Source organism: Microcaecilia unicolor, chromosome 9, assembly GCF_901765095.1.
Source record: "Microcaecilia unicolor chromosome 9, aMicUni1.1, whole genome shotgun sequence".
NCBI lineage: Eukaryota > Metazoa > Chordata > Amphibia > Gymnophiona > Siphonopidae > Microcaecilia > Microcaecilia unicolor.
In genome coordinates this window covers 143,677,551-143,690,884 of record NC_044039.1, presented here as the reverse complement: position 1 = coordinate 143,690,884, position 13,334 = coordinate 143,677,551, and the positions used below count along the sequence as shown (strand labels likewise).

At 41.0% G+C, this 13,334-nt stretch overlaps 1 protein-coding gene across 1 annotated transcript in view; it reads left to right on the top strand.

The window, feature by feature from the left end:
* The first annotated feature begins 10,548 nt into the window (after window positions 1–10,548).
* SPTBN5 (spectrin beta, non-erythrocytic 5) overlaps window positions 10,549–13,334 on the top strand; it is a 300,302-nt gene continuing 297,516 nt past the window's right edge. Inside the window, exons 1-2 of the mRNA XM_030213698.1 lie at window positions 10,549–10,581; window positions 11,308–11,372. Coding sequence (XP_030069558.1) covers window positions 10,549–10,581; window positions 11,308–11,372 — 98 coding nt within the window. The remainder of the gene's footprint in view (window positions 10,582–11,307; window positions 11,373–13,334) is intronic.

Genomic DNA, 13,334 nt, shown 5'->3' with positions numbered 1-13,334 from the left:
TATATGTTTGCAAAATACAAGGGAGTTGGTACCATTCTTTAACCATTGGATTATTCTCTTTTACGTGTACCATCTCATACTTCACATTGAGAGAATGATGTAAAGTGCTGTGAAATGTTCCCCTTTATCAGTTATTCATTTTTCTATTAGAGGCAAAGGTTCCTTCCTTGGGTTCTGGAGCAGGTGGAAAATTCTATTTTAGGGTAAATTTTGAAAAGGGGGGGGGGGATCTAGAGCAGGAGGTCTCAGGAACAACTGGAAAATGGTCTGGTTTTCAGGAGATTTACAAGGAATACATATTGGATGTATTGCTATATATTTGGTTTAAGTTTAGGGCTAATTTGCATAGCTTGGTTACTCTGAAAACCAGCCTTGTTTGGAGGCCTTAAGAAAACAATTTAGGATTGAACTGCAGCCTTGGCTAACTGCATGATGGCAAACCTTGCAGAAGAAATGCCTTCTGCGGAAGAATAAAAATAAACTTGGTGCTTGTTTTCTGTGGCTTCAATACAAGTGCAGCCTGGATGCAGCATTTCATCTGTCTCTGCTGTAGACTTGCTTAACCAAACAAGCATTCATTAAGTAAGAAGCCCTAGAGCGAAAATGTTCTTCAGCATTGCTCCTACTGTTTTATGTACGTTGTCAGCCTGCATCTCTCCGTGCTGTCTGCTGTCGATCTGACACCTCTCCGTGCTGTCCGCTCTCCACTCAACACTTCTCCGTGCTGTCTGGTCTCGACTTAACACCTCTCCGTGCTGTCCGCCTTCACCCACACAATTGGGGCTAATCCACCTCCTAAGAGGAACTGTTTCTGCTCACTTGCAAAAAGTAATTATTCACAGTATTATATTTATTCAGCAGAGTACTTTATTTCACAGCGGTACCAGCGGGAAAACAGTATGTCCACTGTACTACAGCTGCTGGCCTCTGTGCACCTTGCTTCCCTTCTCCAACACACCGCAATCAACAACAGTTCAGAACAGTTCAGTCTTAGAACTCGCTAACAACTTGGGATAAACCTGTGGATCAGTCTATTCCTCCTCTCCTTTCTTCTACTGCCTAGGAGTTGGAGGCATTTTCTCCACCCTCATTTGCCAGACACCAACACTCTGACAACCTCCCACAAATGTTCAGACTGACCTCCTTCAGGTAATTAATTCCCACAGTTCCATGAAGCCAGACCGCATCTAGGCATTGTCACTTAGCGGCCTCAAATCTCTGGCTTCTCTCTCTCTCTGCAGTCTCTTCCTTTTCCACCTCTTGTAAGCTCTTTGAGCAGGGACTGTCTTCTATGTTTGTGCAGCGCTGCGTATGCCTTGTAGCGCTATAGAAATGCTAAATAGTAGTAGTAGTCCTGAGCAAAAGAACTCCATTTGCTCCTCCTCAACCTCTTTCCTTTCACTTTCCTCTCCTAGTTCAATCTCCTCCCACTCCATGGAGTCTTCCCCCACCCTCTCACCCAGGTGCTGCTCCTCCCCCTGATTATCCTCCATCTCCCAATCACCCCCTGACTCTACTACCTGCTGGGAGTTGTGGTACTGTTTCTCTTGTTCCCTCCTCCCTTGCAAGTGTTGCTGGGCTCTGTAGTTCTCTTCCCTTTTCATCAGTCTCCTCCCTTTTCCCCTCTGAGGGTTTTTCTCCTCTCCTCGCTTACTGTCACTATCAGCTCTTCTCTGCCTTCTTTCTACCTCCTCCTTACAACGTGCAGGTGTTTGTTGAGCAAAAAGCTGGAACAGGCGACCAGCTGAAGAGAAGAATGAAATTTAGGTGTGGATGTCAGCTATGCCAATAAATCACGCCTTACTTACAAATACTGATAGGTGTTTAAGAAGCTATCCTGGCACACTAATGCAAAATCAGGACAGCTCAGGCAACTTGTACTTTTGGGTACTTTCCATGTTAGGAGTGACAAGTTGAAAAATCTTCTTATCCCCTCTTGGTTTGCTGGGGTAATATTGCAAATGTAGAGGACATTCTTTATGTACACTATTTTAGTAATCCATGACTGAAGTAGTAACTGCCATCCCTCTGGCCATAGGCTTAAGTGCGTCTGTTATTCCTATTCCTAAGAGGCCCTATCCGACGAAGGTGTGCACAAGGGTTGCCTTTGCATCCCAACCCTGTGACCTGAGCCATGGAGCTGGCTCTAATGGGATATTTTGTGGCAGGCACACCTTTTCAACAACAGATGTGAGGGCTGGGGTTTTTTTTTTTTTTAAACACAAGTACTTGCCACATTGACTATTCTAATGCAATAGCTTTTCACAGATTTAAACATGACACTTATTGTTTATTTGGTTTGATATACCGTTCTTCATTGAATGACAAATCAAAGCGGTTTACAAAATGCATAAATATACATTCAGATAAGGAAAAGAACACCATAATATGATAGAAAAGCAGTTAAGCACTTGAGACCAAGGTGGCAATAATCAGACTTCCAAGAACAATCAAACCATTAAGTTAGAAAAGACAAAAATACTCCAAGATTATGCACGCTTTTAACAATAGTTCCTTTAACACTGTACATTTAAACTTAATCCCATCCCTTCACAGGCATAAAAAAAAAACATCCATTCAATTAGCATAAATATTGAAACTTTTAAAGATCAAAACAGTCATCAAAACCAGAACTTATCTGTATATTGCTTCAAAATGGTCCCACCAACGGTGGCCAGTGTTTTGCTTAGCACTGCATCAGGGTAGGAATGGACCAGGTCATAAATGACACAAAGTAGCCTTAGCGCTGTGAAGTGTTTGACCTGTAATTTCCTGGCATACATTTGTATGATGCTGTTGGATAGCGTCTGAGGCTTTTTCCTTCTATTATATTTATTTATTTATTGAAACATAGTATGTATGTTAAGTGTTTTGTACATAGCTCTTTTCTGAGTTTGAAGAGTGTCTATATTGTATGTCTCCTTCAGTGGTCCCAAGAGAAAGGCACAGTGAAGGTGACACGATGGATGATGTCAATGAAACTACTACTGGACTCAGAAAAAGTTCACAGCAAGAGTTTATTGATAAAGACTGGACTCGACACGAGTCGTGTTTCGGCCGCTCTGGCCTGCCTCAGCAGTCCCTAAAACAATACGCAATAATTAAATAACAGCATAACTTAAATGAATATTTTAAAAGATACAAAACAAGTAAATGACAACTTAACTTAAAAATTTACTTACAGAAAAAAAAACCACAAACTGATATATAAACATATTCAGTGAAATGAGTTAAAATATTACATGGAAAAGGCACTCAATATGTATGTAACATCAAATGATAAAAATGTGTTACATGAAAAAGGCACCAATCTATGTGTAGCATTAAATGGCAAAAATGTATTTGTTACATAATAATATTAAAAACAGTCAAAAGGGCATACAGGACCTCATGGCCAAATGAAAAAGTAAATATATTGAAGAAGTAAATATAATTAGGGAGAACATATAGTTACATGTACTGATATTGACATAGTCAAAAGGGCATATTGGGACCTCATAGATGATCCTTCAGTGGTCCTCCATTCACTTTCTGAACATCCCCCCCCCCCCCCCCCATAATGTCTTTCCACCGATTGTGTGGCTTGCCTCATTCTCTCCCCACCCCCCAACACACACACACTTGATCTCTCCAGAAGTTCTTATAGCTTCTGCTCTTTTCCCTCAGCCTTGGGGTCATCTTTGACTCTTCTCTCTCCTTCTCTGCTCACATCCAGAAGACCGCCAAGACCTGTCGTTTCTTTCTCTACAACATCCGTAAAATCCGCCCCTTTCTTTCCGAGCACTCTACCAAAACCCTCATCCACACCCTTGTCACCTCTCGTTTAGACTACTGCAATCTGCTTCTTGCTGGCCTCCCACTTAGTCACCTCTCCCCTCTCCAATCGGTTCAAAACTCTGCTGCCCATCTCGTCTTCCGCCAGGGTCGCTTTACTCATACTACCCCTCTCCTCAAGTCGCTTCACTGGCTCCCTATCCGTTTTCGCATCCTGTTCAAACTTCTTCTACTAACCTATAAATGTACTCACTCTGCTGCTCCCCAGTATCTCTCCACACTCGTCCTTCCCTACACCCCTTCCTGTGCACTCTGCTCCATGGATAAATCCTTCTTATCTGTTCCCTTCTCCACTACTGCCAACTCCAGACTTTGCGCCTTCTGTCTCGCTGCACCCTATGCCTGGAATAAACTTCCTGAGCCCCTACGTCTTGCCCCTTCCTTGGCCACCTTTAAATCTAGACTGAAAACCCACCTCTTTAACATTGCTTTTGACTCGTAACCACTTGTAACCACCTGCCTCCACCTACCCTCCTCCTTCCTGTACACAATAATTGATTTGATTACTTTATTTTTTGTCTATTAGATTGTAAGCTCTTTGAGCAGGGACTGTCTTTCCTCTATGTTTGTGCAGCGCTGCGTATGCCTTGTAGCGCTATAGAAATGCTAAATAGTAGTAGTAGTACTGCAGAAGCACATGCCCTTATGTCCTCCCCCCCCCCCCCCTTTATTTTTCCCCCAAATGGATGTTCCTTAGCATCCCTCCAGACCGGTCCAGAATGTGACTGATGGGTTGTGCATGCCTTCCAGCAGGTGGAGACTGAGAAAAATGTGACTCTAGAGAGAGCCAATAAGAGCCCTTACAACAGAGAGCATAATAGTGCACAAAGTCCCAAAAACCTCCATGTGCATCTCAGTCTATTGAATAAACTCAGGAAACAACTTTGCCGGGATTCTATATATGGTGCCTAGATTTGTGCACCAAAATTTGGGTGTACTTCTGAGAAGTATGTGCCAATTGATTAGCTAATGAGCCAATGAATGTCTGGGTGCTAACCAATTATTGACAATTGGCACCCATTAAAATTTGCACACACATCTGGCTGAATGCTATTCTATAAGGCATGGTGTCTAACTGTAATAGTGTGTAATTGAAAAGGGGGCATGTCCATTGGAGCGGTATTGGAGTATCAGGGGTGTTCTGAAAAGTTACGTGCACTCTTGCAGAATACTGCCTCAGCATGCCTAACTTGCACACCAGCATCTACACCAGGTTTCAGCAGGCACAACTAGTGGGCAAAGTTAGGTGTGAGAATCGGTGTGAATCACACTTAGCGCCGATTTTTGAACGCCACTTCCTTGTGCTCCAGGTTTCTAATCCTATGAGGTATCGGGTAAAAAAAAAAACCCCCCAGAAAAAGTTGACTCTCCTAGGTAATAGCAGGCACAAGGGAAGTGGCAATACTAAACCTGTGTTTGAAGAAATGGGGAAAGTGTTTCTATGTCCAACACTTTATCACCTGATCTTCAGCAGTCATCACATAGTGTGGCTTAGTGCAAGAAATGCTAAACAAATATTTTTGTTCAGTGTTCACTGGAGGGTTTAGAAAGAAACCATTTAGGGCTGATTGGCGTACATACTGTACCACAGAAGGATCAATATTGCTCAAGTTGCAGAAGAGAAGGTTTGAAATAAGGAAAATGGACAATTTTAATAGACCAGATGAATTAGATACTCTTTGATTAGTCTTTGGAGACAGAGTGGTTCCTGAGAATATAAGAGCAAATGTTGCCTTTCAAAAAGTGAGAATAGTAATGCGATTGATTACTACGGGCCAGTTACTAAGACCACAGTGGTGGATATTCATAGAAATCACTATTTAAAAAAAAAAAAACCCAACTCCAAAGGAAGCAGAGTATCTTGAATTTCATGGGATGTGGCATCTAAAGTATCATGTCAAATCAATCTGATCAACTTCGTTCACTAGGTGACCAAACCAATAGATCAAGTACTGGCTGTGATGTATTAGATGTAAAGCTTGTGAAACTGTGTAAAAATGGGTAAGCTCTAAGGTGGTTGACTGGGTTAGAAGCTAGTTGAGTGATAGATAAGAGAGTATACTGGTCAATAGCTCACTCTGAGGAAAGGGGGGGGGGGCTATCGGTAGAGTGCCCTGACATCAAGGACACACACAGCCAAAAAAAAAGCTGCTTTTATGCTTGTTTAAAACATTTTCCCCCTGATATTTAGGCATCTTTTCACGTTTATTTGATCTATTCAGTTTTGAAGCACATAGGGCAAGATTCTATATATCACACCTTAAAAATCAGCACTAAAAAAAAAATACGCCTAGGTGTATTCTGTAAACTATGCCTAACGTTAGGTGCCGTTTATAAAATACACCTAGTGCCCAAATACACCAAATAAAACTTAGATGTATTCTATAACAATGTGCATAGTTTTTAGAAATGCCCATGACCCACCCATTCTATGCTCATGAACATCTGCATCTTAGAATTTATGCTTGTCACTTTACAGAATACACGTAGAAAGCTGTGTGTGTAAATTCAATACTTCCAACAGAAAACCCACCATAACCAATGAAACATTTTGAGACTATTGATGGACTCAGCCTCTATGGAAGATTGCCTGGTCTGAAGATTTGGAATATTGAGACAGCATTTGAATGGGTGTGTGAGGGGTATTCCCTTGAAGCAGCCGGTTGAAGTGAAACAGGATTTATAGGAAACAGGGAGTGCTGTTGGCATTTATATATTACCCCCGTTTTGGAAAATTTTGGAACGCTGCTGTGATTTTTCTTCAGTCAAGATGAGTGTGACTGCTAGCAACAGTATCCTAATTGTTTCATTAGTTATGGTGGTTTTCTGTTGGAACACTGTGCGCTATATATTGACTGGTAAATAAATACATAAAAACACACAATCCCATAGTAAGTCCCAAATCTAACCCAACACTCAACTATTAGTCCCTCTCTGTATAGGTAATACTGTACCCAGTACATTAGGACAGTATTTCCCAAGTCTGTCCTGGAGTACCCCTTGCCCTTCAGGATGTCTACACTGAATATGCATAAAAGAGATTTGTATACAATATAGGCAGTGTATGCAAATCAGGATCATGTGTATTTGTTGTGGGTATCCTGAAAACCTGACTGGCAAGGGGTACTCCAGGACCAACTTAGGAAACATTGTATTAGGACAGTCTTGGGGATATTCAGTATTTTCATCCCCTACCCATAAACCTTTGTCTTTTCTGGATTAAATGTCATAGAATTTCCCAGCATCTAATCCTGAATGTAATCCAAAACATGTGACATAAAATCATATGTTTTGTCAAAGAGTTCTCACTAATGGGGAAAAACAAAGTAATATCATCAGCATAACAAAATTATACTAAACAAAATTATACTAAACGGACTTGGAAAAATCCAAAATCCCAGGAATAACAAGTATAGAATGTTTGTACGTTTGGGAAGCTTGCCAGGTGCCCTTGGCCTGGATTGGCCGCTGTCGTGGACAGGATGCTGGGCTCGATGGACCCTTGGTCTTTTCCCAGTATGGCATTACTTATGTACTTATATTAATTTTTTTAAGGTGTTAATACATTTCATATACACAGAGGAAATGGGAGAGAAGGAATACGATAGAGATATAATACAGAAGAAACATTTTCAGTGAAAGGAAGTTTGGAAATCATAATATGAGACTCAAAGGCAATAAATCTAAAAATATTACAAAATATTTCTTCACAGAAAGGATGATGAATGCACTGAAGAGCCTCCCAAGATAGGGGGAGGTGAAAAAATGTATGAGAATTCAAGAAAGAATGAAATAAATCCCAAGGATCCTTAGTTGTAAAGATGTGTCAGAAAAGGCCTTGTAGCAGAAAGTTAAAGATATCAGTATGTATACTTTGGAAGAAAGGTGGGAGAGGAATGTATGATAGTGACATTTAAACACCTCTTTGGTATCAATGGACAGAAAGTGGGTTCTTTCAATTGAAAGGAAGCTCTGGAATGTAGGAGTCATAGGATAACGGTGAAGAAAGGATGGGTCAGGTAATGAAGATCTCCGAGGGAGAAGAAGGGATATATACCTGGATTCTATAAATGAAGTGCAAAATTGCATGCCATCCTGAGATGTGCATGCAGATAAATTGGCTAATGAGCCAATTAGCACCAATAATTGAGATGCTAACAGTTATTGGCATTAATTGGCAACATTTTGGATTTGCGCATGCATCTTGCTAAGCGTTATTCTATAAAGATCAGTGTGTAAATCTTTTAGTGTGCAGCTCAAGAGACGGTGTGGCCATGGGTGGGTCACTAAAGATGAGCCCAGTATTACTGAATATTGGGGATCTGTGCCTAACTTACGCACCAGGTTTTACACCAGATTTCAGTTGGTGTAAACCCTGGCACCCAAATTTTGGCATGGAATGGAGCGCAACTCGGAGTGCCGTTTATAGAATAGAGCTCTGCATGGATTTTTTGGTGCTGTTTTTTCCGGCGCCATTTACTGAATCTAGTCCATAGAGCTTGGTAGAGATATGAATGTGTAGATTAGATAGGTTGTAGGGTATTTATCTACTGACATTGTCTCTCTTTCTTTGTAAATTGGCCAGACTGCACATATGTTCTAGTATAACCCACAAATTAACTCAAAGAACTTGCATTGGGAAAACTCCTGCATAGGTTTCAAATTGGGGACCTTACTCATAGGAGCCAGCTCTGTGGGTGTTCAGCACCCCCAGTATTGAGCAAATTCTTTGTGTCCAGGAAGGGGTAAATTTCCACTGGGCTTAGTACCCCCAATCATTTTGAAGCCCTTGTTACTTTCTGTTCTGGCAATTCAGTCTTTGGCGCAAGACTCTACTTGGGTCTTCATTTTCCTACCTATGAGAAAGTAGTTTATAAATCTATATATTCAGTTACTTTTTCATACCAAGGTACTAAATGGTGGAATTCCTTGTGGAAAAAAATAAGATCCCGACACATTTGGTATTTTATAAGTTTTTGAAATATTTCCTTTTCAAAAACATTTCTCTCAATTGATCCTGGTGTCTAATCCCCCTTCCATTTTCCCCATTATGCTTTGTTATTGAATTCTTTATTTACAATTCTTTCCTTATTGATATGTGTGGGTTTATGTAATTTGTTTCATATTTTGTAATGACTTCTTTTTAGCTTGTTAGCCCAGAGGCGTAGCTACGGGTGGGCCTGGGTGGGCCCAGGCCCACCCAGTCTTCCACAACAACGACGACTTTTAGTCATCTTGCCCGCAGCGGCGAGCGGGCGGGTGTAAAAGCAGCAAGCAGCCAGGCTCGACTCCGTCCTTCGTTTCCTGCCCGCCTGAAAGGAAATGACATCAGAGGAAGGCGGGACCGTGCAGAGAGAGCGCAGGAAGCGAAGGACGGAGTCGAGCCTGGCTGCTTTTACGCCCGCCTGCCGCTGTAACTTCAGGAGTGGAGTTGGAAGTGAGCCAGAGCCCCCGCACAGCCTGATGAGACTATTTACCATGAACACGCTGGTGAGACGAGTCACTGGGGATTACTCTTGCTCTGTTAATAGAAATTAGTTTGAAAAAGGATCTGATGGGGGGAATCAGGTAAGAGAGTAAAACTTTGTCTTTTTTTTTTGGAGGGGGGGGGGAGATTGAGGATCGCAGCAGTAGTCATCCTAATTAAAACAATGGCTCTGTTCATTTTCCTTCTGTCTGGAAAACAGATCTCTCTACCTCTTGAGTAGAACAGCTGACTCCTTATTTAAATTGTTTACCCAACAAATTTAAAAATACTTAGCTAGAACTGCAAAATAAATTGAGGCATGCTTTCAATTACTTTCCATCCCCCTCCCCCCCCCCAAAAAAAAAAGTGAAAAGAAAAATAAGCCCAGTTTAAGTATGTGGTTATACTGATTCAGGGCAGCTGTTGGCCAGACTACTTAGAAATCCATCATCAAGTGAATTCTAAGGCATTATTTTGTAGGATCCCAAGAGACACTACTCATACTTATATAGACAGTGCGTGCCCACCCATATTAGCCCTGGGCCCACCCAAAATCTCAGGTCTGGCTGCACCACTTAGCCACATTGAACTCGAAATTGTATGGGAAAATGTGGGGTATAAATGTCATAAATAAATAAATGAAAGTTGACTACAGGGATGTTTTTTGCCCTTACAACCTTTATCCATTTGTCTAAAAAGGTTGTTCATCTGTTGTCATCAGGTGAAGGGTTGATGCAGTGTGTGAGCTTTTCCTTATTGCTTTCAAAGGTCGCTTAGAGTATAGAGGAGAAACGATACTGGTGGAGCAGAAGCAGAACTTTCCTCCAGTTTTGGTCTATATGACTGAACTCAGTAGAAGAAGTAAGTTCATTTTTCTTCTTTACAAAATGAGACTTTTGCTTTTCAGGAAAGGGAGAGGCTAATTTTAGTGGCGAAAGCCAGGCATTTTGGATTGAAAGAGCTGTTCCCGCCCTTGTAAATCTCATTTCAGACCTTAACTACCCCGCTATGGTTTCCCCGTTTTCTTGCAGATGTGGTCATGAATTCTTGGAAAGCAAAGACTGATGTGACAAACTGGAGCCCTATTTAAAACTCCCAGAATTCAAGATGTTAAAAAAAAAAGGTACACTAAAAGCGAAGTGGAACATGCAAGATTGCAAAACCGTTAAGTCGAAAAGCAAATCACATATAGATGTATTTGGCTAAATCCTTCGCTTCTCTATTTAGAGCCTATAATCAAACACTACATGATTCAACAATTTTATAAGCAGGCGTTGGAGGTAGTCTTCACAAAATAGAAATGAACCTCACAGGGAGAGAGTGACGTGAAGCTTCGAAACTGGAGCACACCTTAATACAGCAGTACTGCTAGGGGGGTGGAATTAGAAATGCACAGATGTTTCTGTGCTGAATAGGATTGTATGCATGAGGATCTATATGAGCTGCTTATCTAGGACAGTTTATCTGGTTCTTTCCCATCCTTCCATTAACAATACGGTGCTACAGAAATGCCCATTTTAGGGGGGGGGGGGGGGGGCAAAAAAACAGCATGAGAAAATGATTTGGTGAAAGTATTAGAAGAGAGTGTCTCTGTCACACCCATCTTCTCCCTGTCCTGTATTCAGATCCAGGAGAATCTGTCTAAATAGATATTTTTTTTTTAACTTACACATTTTTAACAAGTGTCTGTACTATATTAAGGCATCTTCAAAGTTTGTAGACCGCTTTAAGCGGGTTAGAAGTGTCAATTGAGTTTAGATTAGATTCTGTCTTCCTAGTGTGAAACTCCAGAGCCGGCATATTGTTGAGTATGAATCGGGGAATTTGGAAATCACCCAGGCTTATAAATTCACTTGGAAAGTCTGATAGATCTGCGTCCCCGGCTGTAAATGAAGTGCATTCTTTCCATGCTGCATTGGAAAGACTCTTCGGATGCAGGGAAAGAGGAAGTCAAGTCAGCATACGTGGCATACTGACGTTTCAGGGTTTAAAGAGGGGCTCCACAGGAGGGAAACTGCTCACCCACAGAATTACCCGGAGTTTTTGTTACTACTGTAAAATACACCATCAGGTAGGAGGCTCAAAATGTATTTTTAGCACAGCAGATTCCTGCTAACTTAGGCAAACACGTTAGGATGGACTATATTTGTCATTCATTATCCTCCCTGCTTTCCTGGCCTCAGAAGAGGTGGAAAAGGAACAAAAGTGCTTTAAAGCAATCGGATGGTTTTCTGGATTATCCAGGTTCCCAGGGCAGTTTCTAACCCAGTCTTTTTTTTAAATTTAATGTTTACTTTTGTGCACTTTGTATACTGTTCTTGTATTTCTTGTAAGTTGGTTTAGAAAATGAATTGAAGCTTTGAAATTATTATTATTACTAATTGTGTGTGCCTCCATTTTACAGAACTGTACACTTTAGCTCACTTTTCCATACTGTATACAGATTTAGGAAGTGCATATAATTTCTTCATAGAAGTCATTTTATCTTTGCGTTGCATAGCCTATAAGGGAAGGTGGGTCAATTTTATTCAACTGTTAGCAAATGACAGTGGGAAGGTGGAGAAGGCTTGAGACAAGACAGGGATTCGGGATGATCGTCGATGACAAAAACACTTTGGGGGGGTCTTTTACTAAAGTTTAGCTTGAGTTATCTGTAGCAGGGCCTATTTTATTCCTATGGGCCCTGCTTCAGATAACTGAAGCTAAACTTTAGTAAAAGACCCCATTTACTTCTTATACTTGCAAAAACATGCAAAGTCCGACATGGCGCCGTGTTTCGCCTGCCTGCCTCAGGGGTCTGTTGTACATGGAACATAAATGAAAACAATTAGAAAAATATGGAAAATTATAAAATATAAAAAATATATACATAAATAGCACTTTCTAACATACATACTACTTCACAAATATTTGATTGAACCTGTACATTTTTGATTTATGCTAAAACCTTGAACAAATGACAATAAACTTTAAATATTATGAAATCTTTTGGTTCACAGAGTTCTTTTTGAAACCAGGTTGTAGTTGTATAAATAAAAAAAGAAATGAAATTGAACAAGATAATAAATGTGTGAATGAATGAATGAATGAATGAATGTGTTTTCTCTTCAATCTAATGAATATGTATTGCAGGGGACCAAACTCAAATGGTGTCATGAACTTCTTCATTGCCCACCTAGACTACTGCAACTCGCTCTACACTGGCCTCCTGCTGTCATCTCTCAAATGCCGTTTATTCAGTCCACAGCTGATAAATTACTCCACCATACACATCGCTTTAATCACCTCACCCCTCTCTTTCGCTCTGAACACTGGCTCCCTATCTCCTCATGTATCCAATTTAAGATTCTTCTTTTTGTTAAAGGCTGCCATCTATTTGCTCCCACTTACCTGTATAACCTTTTCATAGCCTACACCCCCTCAAGCACCTTTCGTTCCTCTTCCTTTAATCTTTTTGTGCTCCCTTCACCTCAGGGTCTTTGTCTTGATGTCTCCTGTGAGTCAGACTTTACCTATTTTGGGCCTTTCCTCTGGAATTCTCTCCTGGCACAGATCTGCTCTGAATCCTCTCTCCATAAATTTAAAATGCTGCTCAGAACTCATCTGTTCACCAAGGCCTTTCCTGTGCTCATATCTTAAACCCTGTCTGTTCTGTCTCCTTTCTCTCGCTCTCCGCCTCTGCTGCTTTTTTACTGTAAACCGCATAGCTGTTCTCACCAACCACCTTGCGTCATATCAAGCGTGGTGAAATAAATTAATTAAACAGAATCTGTCCCAGTATTGACCCCTGAGGCACTCCATTACTCATCTTCCTTTCCTCCGAGCGGATTCCATTTACCACCACCCTCTACTGCTTGTTGGTCAACCAGTTTCCAATCCAGTTCACCATTTTGAGTCCTAAGTTCAACCCTCTCAGTTTATTCAGGAGTCTTCTGTGATTTGGCAGGATTTTCCTTTGGTAAAGTCACATTGCCTTGGATCCTGCAATCCGTTGGATTCTAGAAAGTTAATTGTATTTTCCTTCAGCAACGAC